A 22,154-nucleotide genomic window follows, 5' to 3' on the forward strand; every position below is an offset into this window, starting at 1 on the left:
GTAAATTGTATAATGCGAAGCCATATAGGTGAAAATTTAAACTAATTAACAACATCTTCATAATCCCGCCCTCATTTAGCCTCAAGTGAGACTAAAGAAGGGCAGCTGATTGTCTCGGAGAAACACAAGGTCCACTGCACCATTGCTCCGGTTAGCGCAGTAAGGGCTACATACTGTGGAGGGCGCCCTGGTACTCCACAGGCTCCGTTAGCGGTTAGGTTTTTATTAGACCCCCCTAGCCATTCATTCCTAGGCACGGTAAGCATGAAGCTGCATTACAACATGAATTAGGGGTCACCTGTTGGTGGATTCTTACCACCGGAACAGGCAGTCCGAGGTGTTATTCTTAGCCAATTGAGACAATTACTACCGACACTGCACAGCTATCTAGGCTGATCGAAAAAGGATATTGATGATCAATTTCCAAACCTGCGATCCTTTAGTTTTTAGTAAATCAGTAAGTATGCGGGCGCTCTCTGAGCGATCTGCAGTTCCATGTACCGAGTTTCCAATCGCAAATTCTGTTTTGCCGCTGTTGTCGTTGCCGTGGATCTAAGTTCGTATTATTCTGTTGCTGATGTGGATATGTTACTTAATTAGGGTAAACTTTATGAGTTTGGCTTTCGAAGCAATCGAGCTGTATGTCTTGAGTGAATAGGTATCCCGATAGATTTTATTGTTCCGTTTTTATTTTCGAGTATTTTGAGCACCAAGTTTAACCCGTTTTCCTAAGAAAAAACTGTCTTCTGCAACCGGCTGCATTTATTGCAATAACAATAAAAGTTTACCATAGATAAACCTTACCTTACAGCTATTATTTGCTACGACGCGTTGTGTCTTTTCTGCGATAATCGAGATACATACAATAGCTATTAACATTCAAAAACACGTTTAAAGTCAGCGAGAAAAGTATTTAATACATGACTACGATCAGTGTCATTTAGCTCGAGACCAAGGATAAATCATGGGACAAGGACGCCAAGCAAGACATGTATGTAGTTCTTCACAGGAATTATCTGTAACGATCTTCAACTGCTTCTTGAAGTTGATCTACAAGAATATCAAATGATCATGAAAAGTAAATAAATTAAAATTTCATGGCGAAATGGCATCTTTAACTAAAATAAGACCGCCAAGCTTCCAAGCCCCAGATGTAATTGTAAAGCAATGAAATTGAAATAAATCCCATTCAACAGCTAACTAACCTATTTAACGGTCCATTATTTGGCATACGTCCGTAACCGTACGTGGCGGAACCTGGTTCCGGTTATTTCACGTACTTCCGGTAGGTTTGGTCCATCACCAGATCCACCCCGTGATCAATGGGGTGGATGATGAATGGAATCGCTAGCAAACCCAGCGCCGTAGGAGCCCATTTCCCTAGCGGACCCTTTACCTTGTTCATCGAGAGGACCTTCTTGGAGAGCCAGCAAATTCTACAAAAGAATTAGAATGTTAGATTATGAAGATAATTCCCAGCACAAGTATAAAACCTATTAATCGTAAATCCCGGAATGATGACCGAAGCGAACATCTGCCACAGCAACGTATCTCCGGAGGCTATCGCCGCTCCCCGAGCACCCCCACCGAGGATTTCCGGTTTCGCATACTGCTTCCGGGACTTGTCCGTTGTGTCGGCCAGAACATACCCAACGGCAACCACATAGCTGGCGTGGACGAACACCTTCCGGATCACCGGTCGGAACGCTTCGCCGATTTCGTTTGCGTAACCTAGACAAGCAGAACAACAATTTCATGATTTATTCAGCCCATTTTGTTCAATCAATTGCAATTACCATTGCAATAATTGCAATCGTTCCCGATGATGGATGATGTAACGCATGGTCAATGGGGGTGGGGGATTTTTGGCGCCATTTATCTTCGCACAGGCGAGCTCAAGCAGCAGTAAACTTACCCAGATACCGCACGGGAGTGTCCCGATAGAGATCCTTTTCCGTAATTGACATGGTGTCTGTTGGTGGGATCGGATAGGAGGGAACTGCTGGTAGATTTCTTTCGATGCTACCACTCAGTGGCCCCAACGAATGCCGTGCGAATCAAAATTCTAATGAATTGAATCAATGCGACGAGATGCGAGAGAACGGGCGGCGACTGACTGACTGACCGATGGATTGTTTTTGTTTACTTGCGAGCCTCGAACGACGAAAGCGAGCTGTCACGTGCGTTGCAGTGCTGCCAAGAACCGCAAAACATTGAATGCACGGGAAAAAAAATCATACTAATTATTACCCATTATTTTTGCATAATATTTTAGGAGTTCGCTTTCTCGTTCGCTTTGAATACGTCGTTGTGGCATCCGAGCAAAATCCAAGATATTTTTGTTCTCTTCGCGCTCCACTGCTGTAAATACATTATTTATTTATAAAAATATTCACTATTTTGAACCGTTTAATTCCTGAATCTGTTTCGAGATATTTTTGATAACAAACGTCCTCCTATTTTAAAATAATAATAAGAACGTTTTACGTGAAATACCCTTATTTATTACTTTTCTTCAGACATTGACATTCCAGGACATTCCCGAAGGAATTCTGGATGAATTCCTGAAGGAATTCTGGATGAATTCATGAAGGAATTCTGGATGAATTCCTGACGGAATTCTGGATGAATTCCTGAAGGAATTCTGGATAAATTCCTGAAGGAATTCTGGATGAATTCCTGGAGGAATTCTGGATGAATTCCTGAAGGAATTCTGGATGAATTCCTGAAGGAATTCTGGATAAATTCCTGAAGGAATTCTGGATGAATTCCTGAAGGAATTCTGGATGAATTCCTGAAGGAATTCTGGATGAATTCCTGAAGGAATTCTGGATGAATTCCTGAAGGAATTCTGGATGAATTCCTGAAGGAATTCTGGATGAATTCCTGAAGGAATTCTGGATGAATTCCTGAAGGAATTCTGGATGAATTCCTGAAGGAATTCTGGATGAATTCCTGAAGGAATTCTGGATGAATTCCTGAAGGAATTCTGGATGAATTCCTGAAGGAATTCTGGATGAATTCCTGAAGGAATTCTGGATGAATTCCTGAAGGAATTCTGGATGAATTCCTGAAGGAATTCTGGATGAATTCCTGAAGGAATTCTGGATGAATTCCTGAAGGAATTCTGGATGAATTCCTGAAGGAATTCTGGATGAATTCCTGAAGGAATTCTGGATGAATTCCTGAAGGAATTCTGGATGAATTCCTGAAGGAATTCTGGATGAATTCCTGAAGGAATTCTGGATGAATTCCTGAAGGAATTCTGGATGAATTCCTGAAGGAATTCTGGATGAATTCCTGAAGGAATTCTGGATGAATTCCTGAAGGAATTCTGGATGAATTCCTGAAGGAATTCTGGATGAATTCCTGAAGGAATTCTGGATGAATTCCTGAAGGAATTCTGGATGAATTCCTGAAGGAATTCTGGATGAATTCCTGAAGGAATTCTGGATGAATTCCTGAAGGAATTCTGGATGAATTCCTGAAGGAATTCTGGATGAATTCCTGAAGGAATTCTGGATGAATTCCTGCAGGAATTCTGGATGAATTCCTGAAGGAATTCTGGATGAATTTCTGAAGGAATTCCGGATGAATTCCTGAAGGAATTCTGGATGAATTCCTGAAGGAATTCTGGATGAATTCCTGAAGGAATTCTGGATGAATTCCTGAAGGAATTCTGGATGAATTCCTGAAGGAATTCTGGATGAATTCCTGAAGGAATTCTGGATGAATTCCTGAAGGAATTCTGGATGAATTCCTGAAGGAATTCTGGATGAATTCCTGAAGGAATTCTGGATGAATTCCTGAAGGAATTCTGGATGAATTCCTGAAGGAATTCTGGAAGAATTCCTGAAGGAATTCTGGAAGAATTCTGGATGAATTCCTGAAGGAATTCTGGATGAATTCCTGAAGGAATTCTGGATGAATTCCTGAAGGAATTCTGGATGAATTCCTGAAGGAATTCTGGATGAATTCCTGAAGGAATTCTGGATGAATTCCTGAAGGAATTCTGGATGAATTCCTGAAGGAATTCTGGATGAATTCCTGAAGGAATTCTGGATGAATTCCTGAAGGAATTCTGGATGAATTCCTGAAGGAATTCTGGATGAATTCCTGAAGGAATTCTGGATGAATTCCTGAAGGAATTCTGGATGAATTCCTGAAGGAATTCTGGATGAATTCCTGAAGGAATTCTGGATGAATTCCTGAAGGAATTCTGGATGAATTCCTGAAGGAATTCTGGATGAATTCCTGAAGGAATTCTGGATGAATTCCTGAAGGAATTCTGGATGAATTCCTGAAGGAATTCTGGATGAATTCCTGAAGGAATTCTGGATGAATTCCTGAAGGAATTCTGGATGAATTCCTGAAGGAATTCTGGATGAATTCCTGAAGGAATTCTGGATGAATTCCTGCAGGAATTCTGGATGAATTCCTGAAGGAATTCTGGATGAATTCCTGAAGGAATTCTGGATGAATTTCTGAAGGAATTCCGGATGAATTCCTGAAGGAATTCTGGATGAATTCCTGAAGGAATTCTGGATGAATTCCTGAAGGAATTCTGGATGAATTCCTGAAGGAATTCTGGATGAATTCCTGAAGGAATTCTGGATGAATTCCTGAAGGAATTCTGGATGAATTCCTGAAGGAATTCTGGATGAATTCCTGAAGGAATTCTGGATGAATTCCTGAAGGAATTCTGGATGAATTCCTGAAGGAATTCTGGATGAATTCCTGAAGGAATTCTGGAAGAATTCCTGAAGGAATTCTGGAAGAATTCCTGAAGGAATTCTGGATGAATTCCTGGAGGAATTCTGGATGAATTCCTGAAGGAATTCTGGATGAATTCCTGAAGGAATTCTGGATGAATTCCTGAAGGAATTCTGGATGAATTCCTGAAGGAATTCTGGATGAATTCCTGAAGGAATTCTGGATGAATTCCTGAAGGAATTCTGGATGAATTCCTGAAGGAATTCTGGATGAATTCCTGAAGGAATTCTGGATGAATTCCTGAAGGAATTCTGGATGAATTCCTGAAGGAATTCTGGATGAATTCCTGAAGGAATTCTGGATGAATTCCTGAAGGAATTCTGGATGAATTCCTGAAGGAATTCTGGATGAATTCCTAAAGGAATTCTGGATGAATTCCTGAAGGAATTCTGGATGAATTCCTGAAGGAATTCTGGATGAATTCCTGAAGGAATTCTGGATGAATTCCTGAAGGAATTCTGGATGAATTCCTGAAGGAATTCTGGATGAATTCCTGAAGGAATTCTGGATGAATTCCTGAAGGAATTCTGGATGAATTCCTGGAGGAATTCTGGATGAATTCCTGGAGGAATTCTGGATGAATTCCTGGAGGAATTCTGGATGAATTCCTGGAGGAATTCTGGATGAATTCCTGAAGGAATTCTGGATGAATTCCTGAAGGAATTCTGGAGGAATTCTGGATGAATTCCTGGAGGAATTCTGGATGAATTCCTGGAGGAATTCTGGATGAATTCCTGGAGGAATTCTGGATGAATTCCTGGAGGAATTCTGGATGAATTCCTGGAGGAATTCTGGATGAATTCCTGGAGGAATTCTGGATGAATTCCTGGAGGAATTCTGGATGAATTCCTGGAGGAATTCTGGATGAATTCCTGGAGGAATTCTGGATGAATTCCTGGAGGAATTCTGGATGAATTCCTGGAGGAATTCTGGATGAATTCCTGGAGGAATTCTGGATGAATTCCTGGAGGAATTCTGGATGAATTCCTGGAGGAATTCTGGATGAATTCCTGGAGAAATTCTGGATGAATTCCTGGAGGAATTCTGGATGAATTCCTGGAGGAATTCTGGATGAATTCCTGGAGGAATTCTGGATGAATTCCTGGAGGAATTCTGGATGAATTCCTGGAGGAATTCTGGATGAATTCCTGGAGGAATTTTGGATGAATTCCTGGAGGAATTCTGGATGAATTCCTGGAGGAATTCTGGATGAATTCCTGGAGGAATTCTGGATGAATTCCTGGAGGAATTCTGGATGAATTCCTGGAGGAATTCTGGATGAATTCCTGGAGGAATTCTGGATGAATTCCTGGAGGAATTCTGGATGAATTCCTGGAGGAATTCTGGATGAATTCCTGGAGGAATTCTGGATGAATTCCTGGAGGAATTCTGGATGAATTCCTGGAGGAATTCTGGATGAATTCCTGGAGGAATTCTGGATGAATTCCTGGAGGAATTCTGGATGAATTCCTGGAGGAATTCTGGATGAATTCCTGGAGGAATTCTGGATGAATTCCTGGAGGAATTCTGGATGAATTCCTGGAGGAATTCTGGATGAATTCCTGGAGGAATTCTGGATGAATTCCTGGAGGAATTCTGGATGAATTCCTGGAGGAATTCTGGATGAATTCCTGGAGGAATTCTGGATGAATTCCTGGAGGAATTCTGGATGAATTCCTGGAGGAATTCTGGATGAATTCCTGGAGGAATTCTGGATGAATTCCTGGAGGAATTCTGGATGAATTCCTGGAGGAATTCTGGATGAATTCCTGGAGGAATTCTGGATGAATTCCTGGAGGAATTCTGGATGAATTCCTGGAGGAATTCTGGATGAATTCCTGGAGGAATTCTGGATGAATTCCTGGAGGAATTCTGGATGAATTCCTGGAGGAATTCTGGATGAGTTCCTGGAGGAATTCTGGATGAATTCCTGGAGGAATTCTGGATGAATTCCTGGAGGAATTCTGGATGAATTCCTGGAGGAATTCTGGATGAATTCCTGGAGGAATTCTGGATGAATTCCTGAAGGAATTCTGGATGAATTCCTGGAGGAATTCTGGATGAATTCCTGGAGGAATTCTGGATGAATTCCTGGAGGAATTCTGGATGAATTCCTGGAGGAATTCTGGATGAATTCCTGGAGGAATTCTGGATGAATTCCTGGAGGAATTCTGGATGAATTCCTGGAGGAATTCTGGATGAATTCCTGGAGGAATTCTGGATGAATTCCTGGAGGAATTCTGGATGAATTCTTGGAGGAATTCTGGATGAATTCCTGGAGGAATTCTGGATGAATTCCTGGAGGAATTCTAGATGAATTCCTGGAGGAATTGTGGATGAATTCCTGGAGGAATTCTGGATGTTCCTGGAGGAATTCTGAATGAATTCCTGGAGGAATTCTGGTTGAATTCTTGGAGGAATTCTGGATGAATTCCTGGAGGAATTCTGGATGAATTCCTGGAGGAATTCTGGATGAATTCCTGGAGGAATTCTGGATGAATTCCTGGAGGAATTCTGGATGAATTCCTGGAGGAATTCTGGATGAATTCCTGGAGGAATTCTGGATGAATTCCTGGAGGAATTCTGGATGAATTCCTGGAGGAATTCTGGATGAATTCCTGGAGGAATTCTGGATGAATTCCTGGAGGAATTCTGGATGAATTCCTGGAGGAATTCTGGATGAATTCCTGGAGGAATTCTGGATGAATTCCTGGAGGAATTCTGGATGAATTCCTGGAGGAATTCTGGATGAATTCCTGGAGGAATTCTGGATGAATTCCTGGAGGAATTCTGGATGAATTCCTGGAGGAATTCTGGATGAATTCCTGGAGGAATTCTGGATGAATTCCTGGAGGAATTCTGGATGAATTCCTGGAGGAATTCTGGATGAATTCCTGGAGGAATTCTGGATGAATTCCTGGAGGAATTCTGGATGAATTCCTGGAGGAATTCTGGATGAATTCCTGGAGGAATTCTGGATGAATTCCTGGAGGAATTCTGGATGAATTCCTGGAGGAATTCTGGATGAATTCCTGGAGGAATTCTGGATGAATTCCTGGAGGAATTCTGGATGAATTCCTGGAGGAATTCTGGATGAATTCCTGGAGGAATTCTGGATGAATTCCTGGAGGAATTTCGGATGAATTCCTGGAGGAATTCTGGATGAATTCAAGGAGGAATTCTGGATGAATTCCTGGAGGAATTCTGGATGAATTCCTGGAGGAATTCTGGATGAATTCCTGGAGGAATTCTGGATGAATTCCTGGAGGAATTCTGGATGAATTCCTGGAGGAATTCTGGATGAATTCCTGGAGGAATTCTGGATGAATTCCTGGAGGAATTCTGGATGAATTCCTGGAGGAATTCTGGATGAATTCCTGGAGGAATTCTGGATGAATTCCTGGAGGAATTCTGGATGAATTCCTGGAGGAATTCTGGATGAATTCCTGGAGGAATTCTGGATGAATTCCTGGAGGAATTCTGGATGAATTCCTGGAGGAATTCTGGAGGAATTCTGGATGAATTCCTGGAGGAATTCTGGATGAATTCCTGGAGGAATTCTGGATGAATTCCTGGAGGAATTCTGGATGAATTCCTGGAGGAATTCTGGATGAATTCCTGGAGGAATTCTGGATGAATTCCTGGAGGAATTCTGGATGAATTCCTGGAGGAATTCTGGATGAATTCCTGGAGGAATTCTGGATGAATTCCTGGAGGAATTCTGGATGAATTCCTGGAGGAATTCTGGATGAATTCCTGGAGGAATTCTGGATGAATTCCTGGAGGAATTCTGGATGAATTCCTGGAGGAATTCTGGATGAATTCCTGGAGGAATTCTGGATGAATTCCTGGAGGAATTCTAGATGAATTCCTGGAGGAATTCTGGATGAATTCCTGTATGAATTGTGGATGAATTCCTGGAGGAATTCTGGTTGTTCCTGGAGGAATTCTGAATGAATTCCTGGAGGAATTCTGGTTGAATTCTTGGAGGAATTCTGGATGAATTCCTGGAGGAATTCTGGATGAATTCCTGGAGGAATTCTGGATGAATTCCTGGAGGAATTCTGGATGAATTCCTGGAGGAATTCTGGATGAATTCCTGGAGGAATTCTGGATGAATTCCTGGAGGAATTCTGGATGAATTCCTGGAGGAATTCTGGATGAATTCCTGGAGGAATTCTGGATGAATTCCTGGAGGAATTCTGGATGAATTCCTGGAGGAATTCTGGATGAATTCCTGGAGGAATTCTGGATGAATTCCTGGAGGAATTCTGGATGAATTCCTGGAGGTATTCTGGATGAATTCCTGGAGGAATTCTGGATGAATTCCTGGAGGAATAGACGAGTGCACCGATGAACTGAATTCATCGCGGTCCGAGAATTTTGACACTACAGCGGGGTCGCTTCCAATCAGAAGTGAAAGATTTCCAATCAGAATTGAACAATTCTAATTGGGAACGACCCCGCTGTAGTGTCAAAATTCTCGAACCGCGATGAATTCAGTTCATCGGTGCACTCGTCTATTCTGGATGAATTCCTGGAGGAATTCTGGATGAAACCTTTCCTGATGACAACAAATCCTATTCCGCCTGCATGTTTGAAAGAGAAAGGAGAATGAACGTCAGCAAGCTCTATTACTACAAAGGAAAATAGGCTCTTTTCACATGTCACGCTATAATTTCCACTTTGTTGATTTTTTTTCGCTCCTTGTGCAAGTGTGTGTGCCGTTCTAAGCAAAACCAAAACACGACACCCACACCGCCAACGATTTGTTTTCATCCCAGCAGCTGCTTGCGTTGCATTTTGTGCAACCTCATTCAAGTACTGATGTCCGATGTCCACGACTGTGGTGGTGGTTGTAGTTCGGGAACGTTCGGTTGTGTGCGAATTACGCGTTTGCCACACTAGTTCAGTGTCGTCGCGTCGCATCACTGTGTTCGTTCGTTCGTAGTTGGCTGGTTGATTGAACGAAAGAGGATTATTTTTCGCTGGATCGCAAGTCGGGTTCGTCGCGTTCCGTTTTCAATGGTGAAGAAAATTGTAAATTAAACGTGAAAAACCGTGTTTTTCGTGATCTAATCGTGCGGAAAAGTGTTCGTCCGAGTGTAAAGTGTAATTTGGTGGTGTTTTCCGGATGGAGTGGATGTGCTAATTAGGTATTTATTGCGTTTGAAAATTCTGATTTGTGTTTCCTTGTTCCTCCTCTTCCATCTTTAATTCGATCATGGCTACTTTGATTCGGAAGATTTTTCTTTTGTGCTTTGACGTTTGCTAATCAAAACAATAGATTTTTAGTGGTGTTCTTTATTTACAAGTTTTTCCTGTTGGTCTCCAGTGTAACAAAAAGGTGAAATTGAATAAAAAATTCCTTGCATTTTTCCGTGCTCTCCATTTTCTACCTTGCAAATATTTCTCCTTCAAACATCGGAAGAATGTTGGTTGAGGTAAAAAGCGAAACTGAAAAATAGTGCACTATGAAGCGCATTAGTGCTGTGTCTGGCTTCTGCCTCGGGGCTGCAAACATTTTTCCTGACGTGCAAAATCGAAAAAATTAACAGTGCGTGAAGAACATTGAGGGGCAAAGGCATCATCAGCCAGCTGCAGGGCAGTCAAGTAGGTAGCTACCCGCAGCACTAGCTCGTCGTATAGTGAAAACTCCAGCCAACCGACGATCGAACCACATTTTTATCAAGCAAGTATTCACCTGGCCTCCTGGCGCTGCATGCATGCATGCAGCCATCAAAAGCACGAAACGAGTGCAAAAAATGAAGAAGCAAATAAAAATGGATTCAAGATTGCCTGAAGTGAAACAAAAACAACACTCATCGAAATCGCATTTACAATTACCTACCTATACACATACCGCGCGAGACTCTGCTAGCTACTGCTCGCTCAGCCCATACAAAAGTTGATTGAGTATGGTTGAGAAAGAACAACCCAAAAGCGAGAAGGAAGAATTTATACTATAAACATTCGACCTTACGAAAACTGCGCTCTGATGCGGTACGAACACACGGGAATACTATCTCGGTGGAGTATCAGGGGTTTCCAAGTTGCGAGTTGGAAGCCTATGATGTAGATCTATTTTGTTACACTTTGTCAAAAAACTCGAAAAGTTTGTATTGCGAAAAGCACTACAAATGCATATTTAAAAAAACATGTAGTGGTACACTAGAAATGCGTAATAAATTAGGACATTACATTTGGACATATACAACACAGAATATAACTTTTGCCCTGTTACCCTAGTGGATAACAATTTTCGAACCCAGGATGACGACCTTTCATAATAGTCGTTGGTCCATCAGTCAATCCTGTAATCGTATTTTGTCTGGCTGATTGCCTTTTTGTTCGCAGCGTTAATCGCTTTCATAGCTTGAGTTATGTCTAGGAGGAGTTTCTAATCCTAAGGGTCTGTGTCAATTGGCGAATTAAAATTAATTTTTACTTAAATTTGACAGTTCAACACTTAAACTTGACAAATTTCCAAAGGAAATAATTATCGAACTGTCAAGTTTAAGTGAAAATTAATTTTAATACGCCAATTGACACAGACCCTAAGGGGGCATTTCGATTTAGGTTTTAATACAAGACGTTTACATTTTGATGTTGCTGATAGGGAACAATTCATGTATCTGATAATTGATTTTTGCACGAAATAACCTGAAAGTAGGCCATCAAAAATGAGATTGCTGAGAACTCATGGCGCTCTTTTATTCCAGAGCACTCTTTATAAGAACATGTTTGCAAATAAAAAATAGTACATTTAACACAATAATAAAACTTGTACAGGTATGTTCCGTTCTTATCAACACGGTCCGCGATTTTCAGTTGACAAAAACGGAATAGTGATAATAACAGAATAATTTTCTTTGACAAAATATTTTGCAACATTTTAATATGAATAGGAAGTTTTACTGTAGAACACATTCCAAAAGTAAAAATATGCAGTTTACTATGAAATTTAATTGTTTTTTTGATGTCTTTTAGCACATCTTGGTTGTACAGTTCAAATGACATTTTTTGACTGTGACGCCGACAAAAGGTTTTCATTACATTTGTGACCACATTTATGTAAATTTAATTTCGCTGAACGCAAGAATGACACATATTACAGTGCCTGTACCTGGATCGACGTTTTAAAATATGACATACTTCCAGGAATGATAATTCTCCAAGAACGTAATATCGATATCCTAACAAAAAGGATTTGTTTACTTCTTTCCGGAAGGCATTTCTCCATGAGTATCATCTTCACAGTTTCCTATAAATGCTTCGTCTAGGATACTTTTAGGAAAGCAGCAGGAATTTTTCTAAGCAAACACTTGTAACTTCTCCAGAATATTGGATTTCCCAAGAAGTTTCTCCAGAGTTCTTCTAGGTTACCTTGTACCATGCCGATTGTTTATCTTTTGGAATTCGATAAGAATTTTTAGAGAAAAGAGGTTCTGCCCCTTATGATTTCTTCAGAAATTTCTCCTAGGATCAACCTAGATCTCTCTTTTTAAATTTCTCCTGGAGTTTCTTTGGGAATTTCTTCAAATATTCAACCAGGAATTGGAATTTATTACCCTTCCTTGTGCAGTCGGGTTTTGGCGCTTCTCAAAAATATATCTCGCAAACGGTATGCTGAAATATTGACTGATTATTACTTATCGATGTAGGCTTTTAGAGCGATGTAGCTTTTTAGAGCCTTCCGTTCCCCAGTTATGTGTTTGAAAAGCATTAAATCCCGACTCCGGATAATCGAGTCCGACCTGTATAGGAGTTTCTTAATTTCTTCAGAATTTCCTAAGGGAATTCTTTCAAGATTAATTTCTGAAATCCCTCCAGAAAATTTTTCTGATATTTCTCCAGGGTTTTCTTTCTGGGGTTCCTTCAGAATTATTTCTGGGATGCCTTCAACAGTTTTTCTAGAATTTCAACAGAAGTTCTCCCCTGGATTCTTTAAAGAGCTTCTTATGATATTTTTCCTGGAATGTCCATCCAAACATTTCTTCAAAGGATTCCTATAGTACATTGTTTTGGTATTTATGCGCAATAGAAACACCTACACCTACTGGAACTTTTATTAGGAATACTTCCAAGAGATTTTCCAAGTGGATTCCATCTTTCATTTTTGTTATTTCCTCATAACTACTATATGAATCAGTCTTGGGCTGAAAATCTCGTTAATAAAGATAATATTATCATAATTCTCCCTGATTCCTTACTACGTTTACTGGGAATCTCCCAGAAATTTAGTCTAGTAATCTTCCAGGAATTCTTTCCTCAAATCCTCCAGAAGTTTCTTCAGGGAGTCCTCCTGATGTTCTGTATAGAAATCTCCAGGGAGTTATTCCTGAGAATCCTCCAGAAGTTACTTGTGGGAATCCTTGAGAAATTCCATCTAGGAATCCTACACAAGCTCTTTCCAGAAATTATTTAATTGTTCCTCGAGGGATACCTTCAGAACTGATGGGATTTCTTTAGGATTTTTTGGGAATCCTTAGTTTCTTCTGGGAACCCTTCAGGAGTTGCTGGAAAAATCCCCTGATTGTTTTCCAAAATCCTAGATTCCTCTTTCCTAGAGAAACTTATTTCTGAAAGACTAATTCACCTAAAGGAACTTCTGAATTATTTCCTAGCGATTTCTCAGAAGAAATCCATTAAGGAATCTAGAGGAATACAAGGTAGAATCGCTAGTAGGAATTACTGAAGAAAACCAAGGATAACAAGAGAGACCTCTGGTAGAAATTTAAGCCCCGTCGGGAAGAAATTGCGACCAGGGGAAAATAATTTAGCACACCGCGTAATTTCAAGAAAATCGTGTAAAAAATCGCGTGAAATTTATTTTACTTAACCCTTTATAAGGCCGAGAAAACTAGAAGAGTTGTCAACGCATACTATCATGGAAATGATTATATACATGATTACATGTACAAAACAATTTTTGTTTGAAAGAAACTCTCAAAAATCTAGGTGGCAATATAGTTGCCACTGCCCGTTTAGCCCAAAAATGCTGGTGGCAATATAGTTGCCACTGCCCGTTAACCCCAAAAACGAGCTTTTGAGGTGGCAATATAGTTGCCCCTGCCCGTTTAGGCCACCAGCGCTGGTGGCAATATTCTTGCCACTGCCCGTTTAGGGTACATTTCTTCTTTTGACTTCGACAAAAAGCCGGAAAAGAGATTTTAGAGTGGATTAGGGCTTAACCCATAATATAAACTGTGTTGTTCATCTCATGTCAACCCATAATTTGATTATTTCTTAAAATATTTACCAAATCTAAAATTTGTCAATAAGTTTGAGCTTATTTTCTTCACGCAGTCAAATTTAGTAATTTTTTGAGAATACAAATGGCTCCCAAATTGTTGTTAAAGCTTTGTTTAGCACCAAAAAATACCAGGCGTTGTTTGTAATCCCAATTTTGCTTAAACCAAAAAAAAAAAGTTCGAAAGAAATTGTTACAACACAGATAAAAATACCAACGGTATGTAACGAATTTTAATCAATCGTAGAATTGACACGAATCGATTTCCGACCAGCTCAAAACAAAAGCGGATCAAAAGCCCAAAACACAAAACCACAAATACTAAACATTGTCTGGCATATATTTTCTCCTACGTACATATTATTCTAGCCTGTTTTACCTACTGCGCCTCCTATACATTGGAACCTTACGAATGCTCATTTTATTTTCCGTATCGGGCCCCACGTTTGGGAACTAGATACGAAAAATAAAATGGAACATTACAAATGCACAAAACACAAACATGCAACACATAACATAAATTGTGCCTAATTATCCAAATAGATAACGTAGTCCAATCCCAGGATGACGAGGTTTCATTTTTGTTCTTGGTCCATCAGTCAATCCTGTAATCGTATTTTTTCTGGCAGTTCGCCTTTTAGCTCGCAGCATGTGTTGCGGCATTCATAGCTTGTTTTGGTCTAGGAATTTCTAATCCTAAGGGGGCATCCTGATTTGGGCAACAACACAAAACCCTCTACAATTTGATGTCCGTTTTAGGGGACGGCTTGTGCGTTTTGTACTGGTTCGCTCCTGAAATGTTTGGAGCGTTACAAATGCATATTAAATTTCAGGGACAAATGTACAAACCTTAGTAGAACATACAAAATAAACAGGCAAAATGTTCACAACAATTTACAAACGTAACAAGTATGTGGCAATATAGTTGCCACTGCCTTATAAAGGGTTAAACAGTCTTTTAACAAAGATTATAGTGTAAAAATTCAGGCAATGACAGGCAGAGAAAGTCTTAAACTGGTAAATTTCTCGAATAACACTTGAAGAGGCAGGCCAATTTCCGGTTGGTACGTCGATCCGTAAAGATGAAGAAGAAGAAAGGAGAAGAAGGATCTTCAGAAGGAAGTTCTTGGAGGAATACCCAGATGGACATCCGAGAGCAATCCCCGGAAGGGACACCAATTAAGGTGCCCTAACACAATAAGCTAATGAAATAAAAAAAAAAGTTCGATTATCCTAGGTGATTTTTTCCTATTGCCGGATAACCGAGTCCGTCCTTTGATAGTTTTATAAGCACACCCCATCTATTACACAGCGTAACAAAAATTAACTTTTGGTCTGTCTCAAGAGCAAACTTATGTGTCTCTGACAGATTTTGGGCCGCTGAATCCGAATCCGGGCTCAGATTTGCTCCAACACGTCACAATTTTAAGCTATACCTCAATTTATAGGGCAAAATATGCGATTTTGGGCTTTTTTGACTGCAAATTATTAAGCATGAAAATATTTTTTTTAATCAATCAAAAGGTTAATTGGTCAATTAACATCTAAATTAACGACTCATGCAAAATATTTCGTTTTACCAAATCGAACTTGATAGTTTTAAGCGATTTATGTTAGGTACGATATTTCCCATACAAGTGAGTTTAAAATCAAAACATAATAGGAAAATTGGACAACCAAATCGCCGGAAGTTCCCGCTGCTGAAGTAATCATTGGAGTTTTTACGTCTGCGCAGCTGCAAGTTGAAGGAGGAAGCTTGAACATAGTTTTGGATGGTGCCGTTCACCTACTCAAGGCTAGCAAACAGTCTGGTTCCGTCGACTAGGACCATTTCAATATCCACCGATAGTGAGCATGAGCATAGATGACCGCCATTTCAATATCCACCGATAGTCCACATTAAGCAGAAAAAGCAGGAGAAGGAAGATCCGAATGCCAGGTTTGTCGGGAGTTACATCTGAAGAAGATACGGCTCAAGGAGAAAGGATTGAATGAGGATTTATTTTGGAGCATCCTGATGGAAAATCAAGTGCACTCGGAAAACTCTGGCTCATCATGATGTTGCCGATAGAATGTTGGGGATCAGGATTGACGCCGTTGCAGCATTCTCTAGACGATCATCAGAAAAAACCGGTGAGACCTTTCTGATTTGTTTTAAGGTACACACTTGTGAGTGTAATTGATAATGCATTTTTTTGGTCAACACGTGTACCATGCCTGATGGAAACGTCTCGCTGGCTGTACACAGATGTGGTATGATGCTACTAAACGACCACGCAACAGCCTTTGGGTTGATTTCTGCGATTTTTAAACTTTTCCGTTGAGGTTGCTTATTTTACTTTTATGTTTCTTATAATACGGAGTTTTTATACTCCATTTCAATATAATCAATTCTCTGATGATGATGATATTTTCAAATGACTTCAGTTCCTGAGTACTGGATCGAATTTTGAGGGTATTCCCAACACTATCATCCCTTCGTCATGAAGTGTCTTCAATTTTTTCTAATAGAATGGCATATTTGTAGCAAATTAGAATCAACATGCTGAGATCTTTCAGATTTGTTTTTCTTTTATTTGAACCTGTATCAATAGCATCCAAAAATAACGGGGAAATATTTATTTGGGGAGGAATGTATACCATAACTTTTGATCTCGTTTCAGAGAGCGAGTAAAGGCGCTTAAGCCTAGGCTTGAGAGCCAGGGCATACGGGGGAAATACCGTTGCCCCATCCCAGGATTCCAGAGGACATGGAGTGACATTAACATTCTTAGCAAAGTCACTCCCAACGAAGCGATATATTATTCTCCCTTTTCACAGAACGGTTGGTACGAGATGTCCCCGTTTGCTGATTACAAAAAAAACAATAAAAACGCTGCACAGTAGGCCTGGCCGCTTTAATGCTTGCAATGCATCTCTGATGCACTGCAACTATTAATAATGACAAGAAAAATGATAGGAGTAGTCGATCCTATCATTTTCCAGGATTCTTTCAATGAATGGCTGTGTATGTGTAGACTAGACTAGACTAGACTAGGTACGATATTTCCCATACAAGTCACCCTCCAAAGTTGCATGCAAGTTTTCATACTAACATAAAATGCTTAAATCTATCAAATTTGATTAGGTAAAACGAAATATTTTGCATGAGTCGTTAATTTAGATGTTAATTGACCAATTAACCTTTTGATTGCTTAAAAAAAATATTACGATGCTTAATGGCTTGCAGTCAAAAAAGCCCAAAATCGCATATTTTGCCCTATAAATTGAGGTTTAGCTCAAAATTGTGACGTGTTGGAGCAAATCTGAGCATGGATTCGGATTCAGCAGCCCAAAATCCTTCGGAGACACATAAGTTTGCTCTTGAGACAAAAAAATGTTGCGCTGTGTTATTGATCTATAATGATTAGCTACTTATGTTACACTTGGAAAATGATTGAGCCATTTTACAAAACGACAAAATTGTTGATGATGATATTGATATTCACCTATTACCTCCTGTCAGATTTTCATTAATAAAATTGGCTCGGTTTAACTTTTCTATTGGACTATTGGTTTAATTTTTCTCATAAGAAGAAAAAATATGCGTGAGAGAAAGCGTGAATTAACACTATTTACAGCTGAATTTAAAATGTGTGGAAAGCTATTGTGGCGTATGCGTCTTCTTTGTCACCTTTGGTGGATGCTTCAAATTCATTCCTTGATACATTGCCCCGAGATTGACTCGTGTTCGAGGAAACAAATTTGACAACAAATTTAGTGTTGACAAAAACGGAATGAAATGTTGGCGAAATCGGATAGTGACAAAAACGGAACATACCTGTAATAGCTTTTAAGTATATACTCTTCGAATGATATCTTGGTAACAAAATGTCCAATCGAAAAGAAATTCAAGAGCGCAGATTCCTCGTGCTTTTCACGCCATTTGTATTCGTTTTCCTTTTTAAATTCCTCTCGGAGATTACTCCAGGTTACCATCAAAAATTTAATGATGATTAACCTGGGCTTGCTAGGAGAATATCTGTAAGTACAAAGAAAATCGTGTTAAGTACTTTTCCTTTGAATTCCACTTTGAATTTGCATCCTTTGACAGATACGTATTTCGACCTCAACTGTAAGGTCGTCTTCAGTGTCTTGTACTTAACTCGACTCGAGTCGAGTCAAAATTCCACGAGTAAAATCAAGAGAAATGTTAACGAACTCTAGAAGGAATTTTTCAAAGAGCTTCTGCAGAAATCTCTAAAATCCCGAAAGAAATTGTGGGAAAGCTATCTCGGAAAACCACTTGGACAAATTTCTTAAGGAACTTTGCATAAATTGTGGAAGGTTCTCCGGGAGGAATACAGCCTGAAACTGTGGAAGTGTATTGGGAAAATCTCTTATTGACATCCCGAGAGATACTTCAGCAGAGACCCCGTGAAAACCCCTAGGAACAGCTTTCAGAAATCCCGAAAGAACACCGAACTATTTATCGGAAGGAACGTTTTATGGGAGAATATACGTAAAAACCCTCTTGAAAGTTGCAAGAACTGGAGAATGTCAGCAAAAAACTCTAGCAAACCTTTAGAAACAAAAAAAAATGGATAAATTCAAGCAAGAACTCGCAAAGAACAGACATCCATGTTAAGTTCAAAACTGTGTAGGGAATTTACTACCGTTCTACGCCCAATTGGGTTGTTTAGTGAATAAAATATTGGTATTTTCTATAGCCTAATCGAAAGAGTTCATTTTTCTGAGTATAACGTGATTTTATTGGAATTCAATTCCTTTGTTTTGATGGTTAAATAAACAAAACAATTTTAATTTTCGGACATACAATGACAGTTCAATCGATAAAGTGACAGTTCGACCCGAACAAAAAAATTTCCCCATACAAACTTTAAATGCAATTTAAAAACAGTTCCCGGACTCCAAAAATTATGGAATTTTGGATTTCGACTAATTCTTGGGCGGAGAATCCGATTATGAATTAATCCGGATACCCCTAAAGAACCCAATTGTCCCATGTTATATGGGAATCCCATATAACATTGAACAATTAAACGTAGAACGACAGTTAAAAGTCATAATCTGTGGGGTTACTTATTGAACTCCTGATTTTTTTTTTCCTGATTTTTCAGAGTGTAAAAAAGTTGTTGGTCGAAATGAAAAAGCATTTCTTGCAATTGACTAAAAAAAACTCCTTGCAGGATTCCTTAACGTACGGTTTCCTGCATTCACCTAGGAGTTCCTTAGGAAATTACTTCTAGAAATCTCTCTTGTATTCCTCGAAAAATTTCTTTTGAAATTTCTCAGGAAGTTCCTATCCGAATTCTTTCAGTAATTGCTTCAGTGATTACCCAGGAATTCCATCCGATATGTGTCCAGGAGTTCCTTTCTTGATTTATCCAGAAAATCTTTCCCATATTGCTTAAAACAATCATCCAGGATTGATCCACGAGCTTTAAGGCTTTACGGGGCGTCATCAGAATCATCAATCATTGCTCTCAAACTTTGAAGATGCAAATATTGAGTTCTACTGCATGGAATGGGCTAGAAAATTGTTTGTTTTTATGTGTTACATGTGATGAACAAGAATATCAATTTAACACTTACAGCGGCCTAGTGGCAAAACTCGAAAACTCAAGATAACTGCATACATTTGGCCATGTTTTCCCATACAAACTTCAAGCTCGTTGAGCGCCCCCTTCAACTGGGAACTGGTGAAACTGGATTTCCTCACTTTTTTGTTTTTGATTTTTTTATTAAATAACGAAGCAATATTTTCAAAATCGGTTTTCGTGCACATGTAGAGTATCAATCAAGGTATTGCTTCGTTATTTAATAAAAAATCAAAAACCGAAAAAAATGAGAAAATGCTTCCAGTTTTACCTTAATCGATTTAGATCAAATTTTGAACGCAGCTTCTGGTAGTAAAACTAGCATTTTTCGATTATTTTTTTTTACATACAAGTGTGGGCCACCTTAATGAGGGTATTAGCACAGACAAACAGACGTAACACTTCCGAAATTCTCATCGACCAGTTCTTAACGATCATTTTAAATTTTCATAGTTGTGGCTTTCACAACCAGAGGCGCGCGCATCGTTTTTCTATGCGTTTGACATTTCACACTAGCGCCTTCTGTTGACGATATTGCACAACACACTGATTCGTGCAACTTTTCCACTAGGTGATGGTAGTGTGAACTGGGCGATGGATTTCCATGAAAATCGTTCAAGGTGTTACGCCTGTTTGTCTGTGGTATTAGACTAACTTTTTTGGAACTTGAGCGATCACACTCCCATGGTCACATTACGCTAATTTATTGAAAGTGCTCCGTCAATCTAGAAGGTTAAAAACCTCCATCCATCCCACATGCGCGCACCATTGAAAACTGTGTGTACGAAAGCAACTACACGACACAACACTAGCAAACTAGATAGAACCTCACGGTGACGGCTCCACCACCTCCTGACCCAGTACCTATGTGTAGTGCATTGGTGGGTGCATGGGGCAGATGGAGGCGTTTCGATTTCAAAGTCGCGCGGCTGACGCGCTGAGAATCGACCATGTCATGTCCGTCCGTTTGATGATCGTCGTTCCCCGTGGTATTTGTTTTGTTGTGAGCTAGGTAACTGCTTACCATGCATGGCTGTAGGTAATTCAGGAAAAACATTTCAATAGGTCCTATCTGCATTTGAGAGGCTCTCTTTGTTCGCTTTCTCTTTCAATTATTGCAATGTAATGGTACACTTTTCAACTACTTTCGTTCTATGCAAGGAGACAATCATAATTCAAATAAACAGCTGAGATATTAACGAAAGAGAGAGAAATCAAAGAGAGCCTCTCTTCTGCAGATAGGACCTTTAGATATGTTTGGCCTGAATTGTACAACGTCGAATACTGTTCTCGACGATTTGAAGAAGTTGGTGCAGGTTTTGTGAGTTATTGGACGCATTTGAACCCCTCTTCGCTTTGTTTGGGTGTGTGCATGGAAAGTCAATCGCGCCATCGATGAGATTGATGATTCTTTTGTTTAATTATGGGGACTCTTGCGTATCGTATGTTGTGATTCCATCAAATGTATAAGTTAACATGTAGTACTAAAAACATGTCTTTACCCAACAATATCTTGCCGTATTATTTTTTTTTTGTCGGTTGGAAAGTGGAACCATTTCGGCAGGGCTCCTATTTTGGGCGCTTTTCTGCTATAACTCGGCCAATTTCAAACCAATTGACACATTTTTTGGAACGCGGTGAGATACGTGTAGTATCTAGCCTAGCCGTGTACAAAAGTTCAAGTCAATTGGTTTGGAATTGACTGAGTTATAGCGAATAGTGCCCAAAATACCGGCCACTGTCCAAGTGGCTCGCTACCCTATCAGTTGTTATGAAACTAATCACACACGGTTCAAACTCACGATTCTTTTATTCTAGATGAGTGTATCCCCTCTCTTGACAACATTTGTTGTATAGTGTTTGCCTCCTTTTTTCCCTTAAGGGCGAACGGGACGGTCGGGGAAATATCCGCCATTGCTCTGTTGCTACTAAGATGGTAATCTCAGATTCTACTTCATATTTTGCAACAAAAACCTATCACTGTGTATGCTCACTTGCAGTGCATATGCTGATTGTTTTTCAGCATCTTCAGTGCGATAGAACTTGAGATTACCATCTTTAAAATCGCGAGGCAAATTGTTAGAAAGAGAGGCAAGATAGGAAAAATAACACGGCGTCCCGTTTCACCTTAATGGTAAAATTTATGGCTGCATGACCTGCATTTATGGAAACAATTTCTACAATGATGATGATCCTGGGCGTGTTAGTGTATTACCTGTTTGTAAAAGAAAATCGGGGTAATTCCTTTTAATTCCTTTAAGTATTTGCATGCTTTGACAGATGCGTGTTTCGACCTTAACTGTTAGATCGACCTTACAGTTTAGGTCGAAACACGTATCTGTCAAAGGATGCACAATTCTTAGTGGAATTGAAATGAACAGTACAGGTATTACACTAACACGCCATAATGAAAAGATGCGTTCGTTACTGTTCACATGAACGTGTGAAGAATTAGCAATAAGTTAAAATTCACAAATACAAAGAAATTAAAAAAAAAAAATGTTCACATGAACGAGATGAATTTTTGT

At 39.6% G+C, this 22,154-nt stretch overlaps 2 protein-coding genes across 3 annotated transcripts in view; one reads left to right on the forward strand and one right to left on the reverse strand.

Annotated features, from left to right (window-relative positions):
* Positions 1 to 651: 651 nt before the first annotated feature.
* LOC109421742 (mitochondrial fission process protein 1) lies at positions 652 to 2,117 on the reverse strand. Its single transcript, XM_019696273.3, has 3 exons — positions 1,916 to 2,117; positions 1,494 to 1,731; positions 652 to 1,436 (listed from the first exon to the last, which is right to left on the reverse strand). Exons 1-3 carry the CDS (start codon positions 1,965 to 1,967, stop codon positions 1,268 to 1,270), a joined length of 459 nt encoding a protein of 152 aa, XP_019551818.3. The 5' UTR covers positions 1,968 to 2,117; the 3' UTR covers positions 652 to 1,267.
* A 7,580-nt stretch (positions 2,118 to 9,697) lies between these two features.
* Positions 9,698 to 22,154, forward strand: part of LOC109421743 (myotubularin-related protein 4) — a 105,130-nt gene continuing 92,673 nt past the window's right edge. For both annotated transcript variants that reach the window (XM_062860037.1, XM_062860038.1), the window contains exon 1: positions 9,698 to 9,929. The gene's annotated coding sequence lies outside the window, so the exon portion shown is untranslated. The remainder of the gene's footprint in view (positions 9,930 to 22,154) is intronic.

This window comes from Aedes albopictus, chromosome 3 (genome assembly GCF_035046485.1).
Source record: "Aedes albopictus strain Foshan chromosome 3, AalbF5, whole genome shotgun sequence".
Lineage (NCBI taxonomy): Eukaryota > Metazoa > Arthropoda > Insecta > Diptera > Culicidae > Aedes > Aedes albopictus.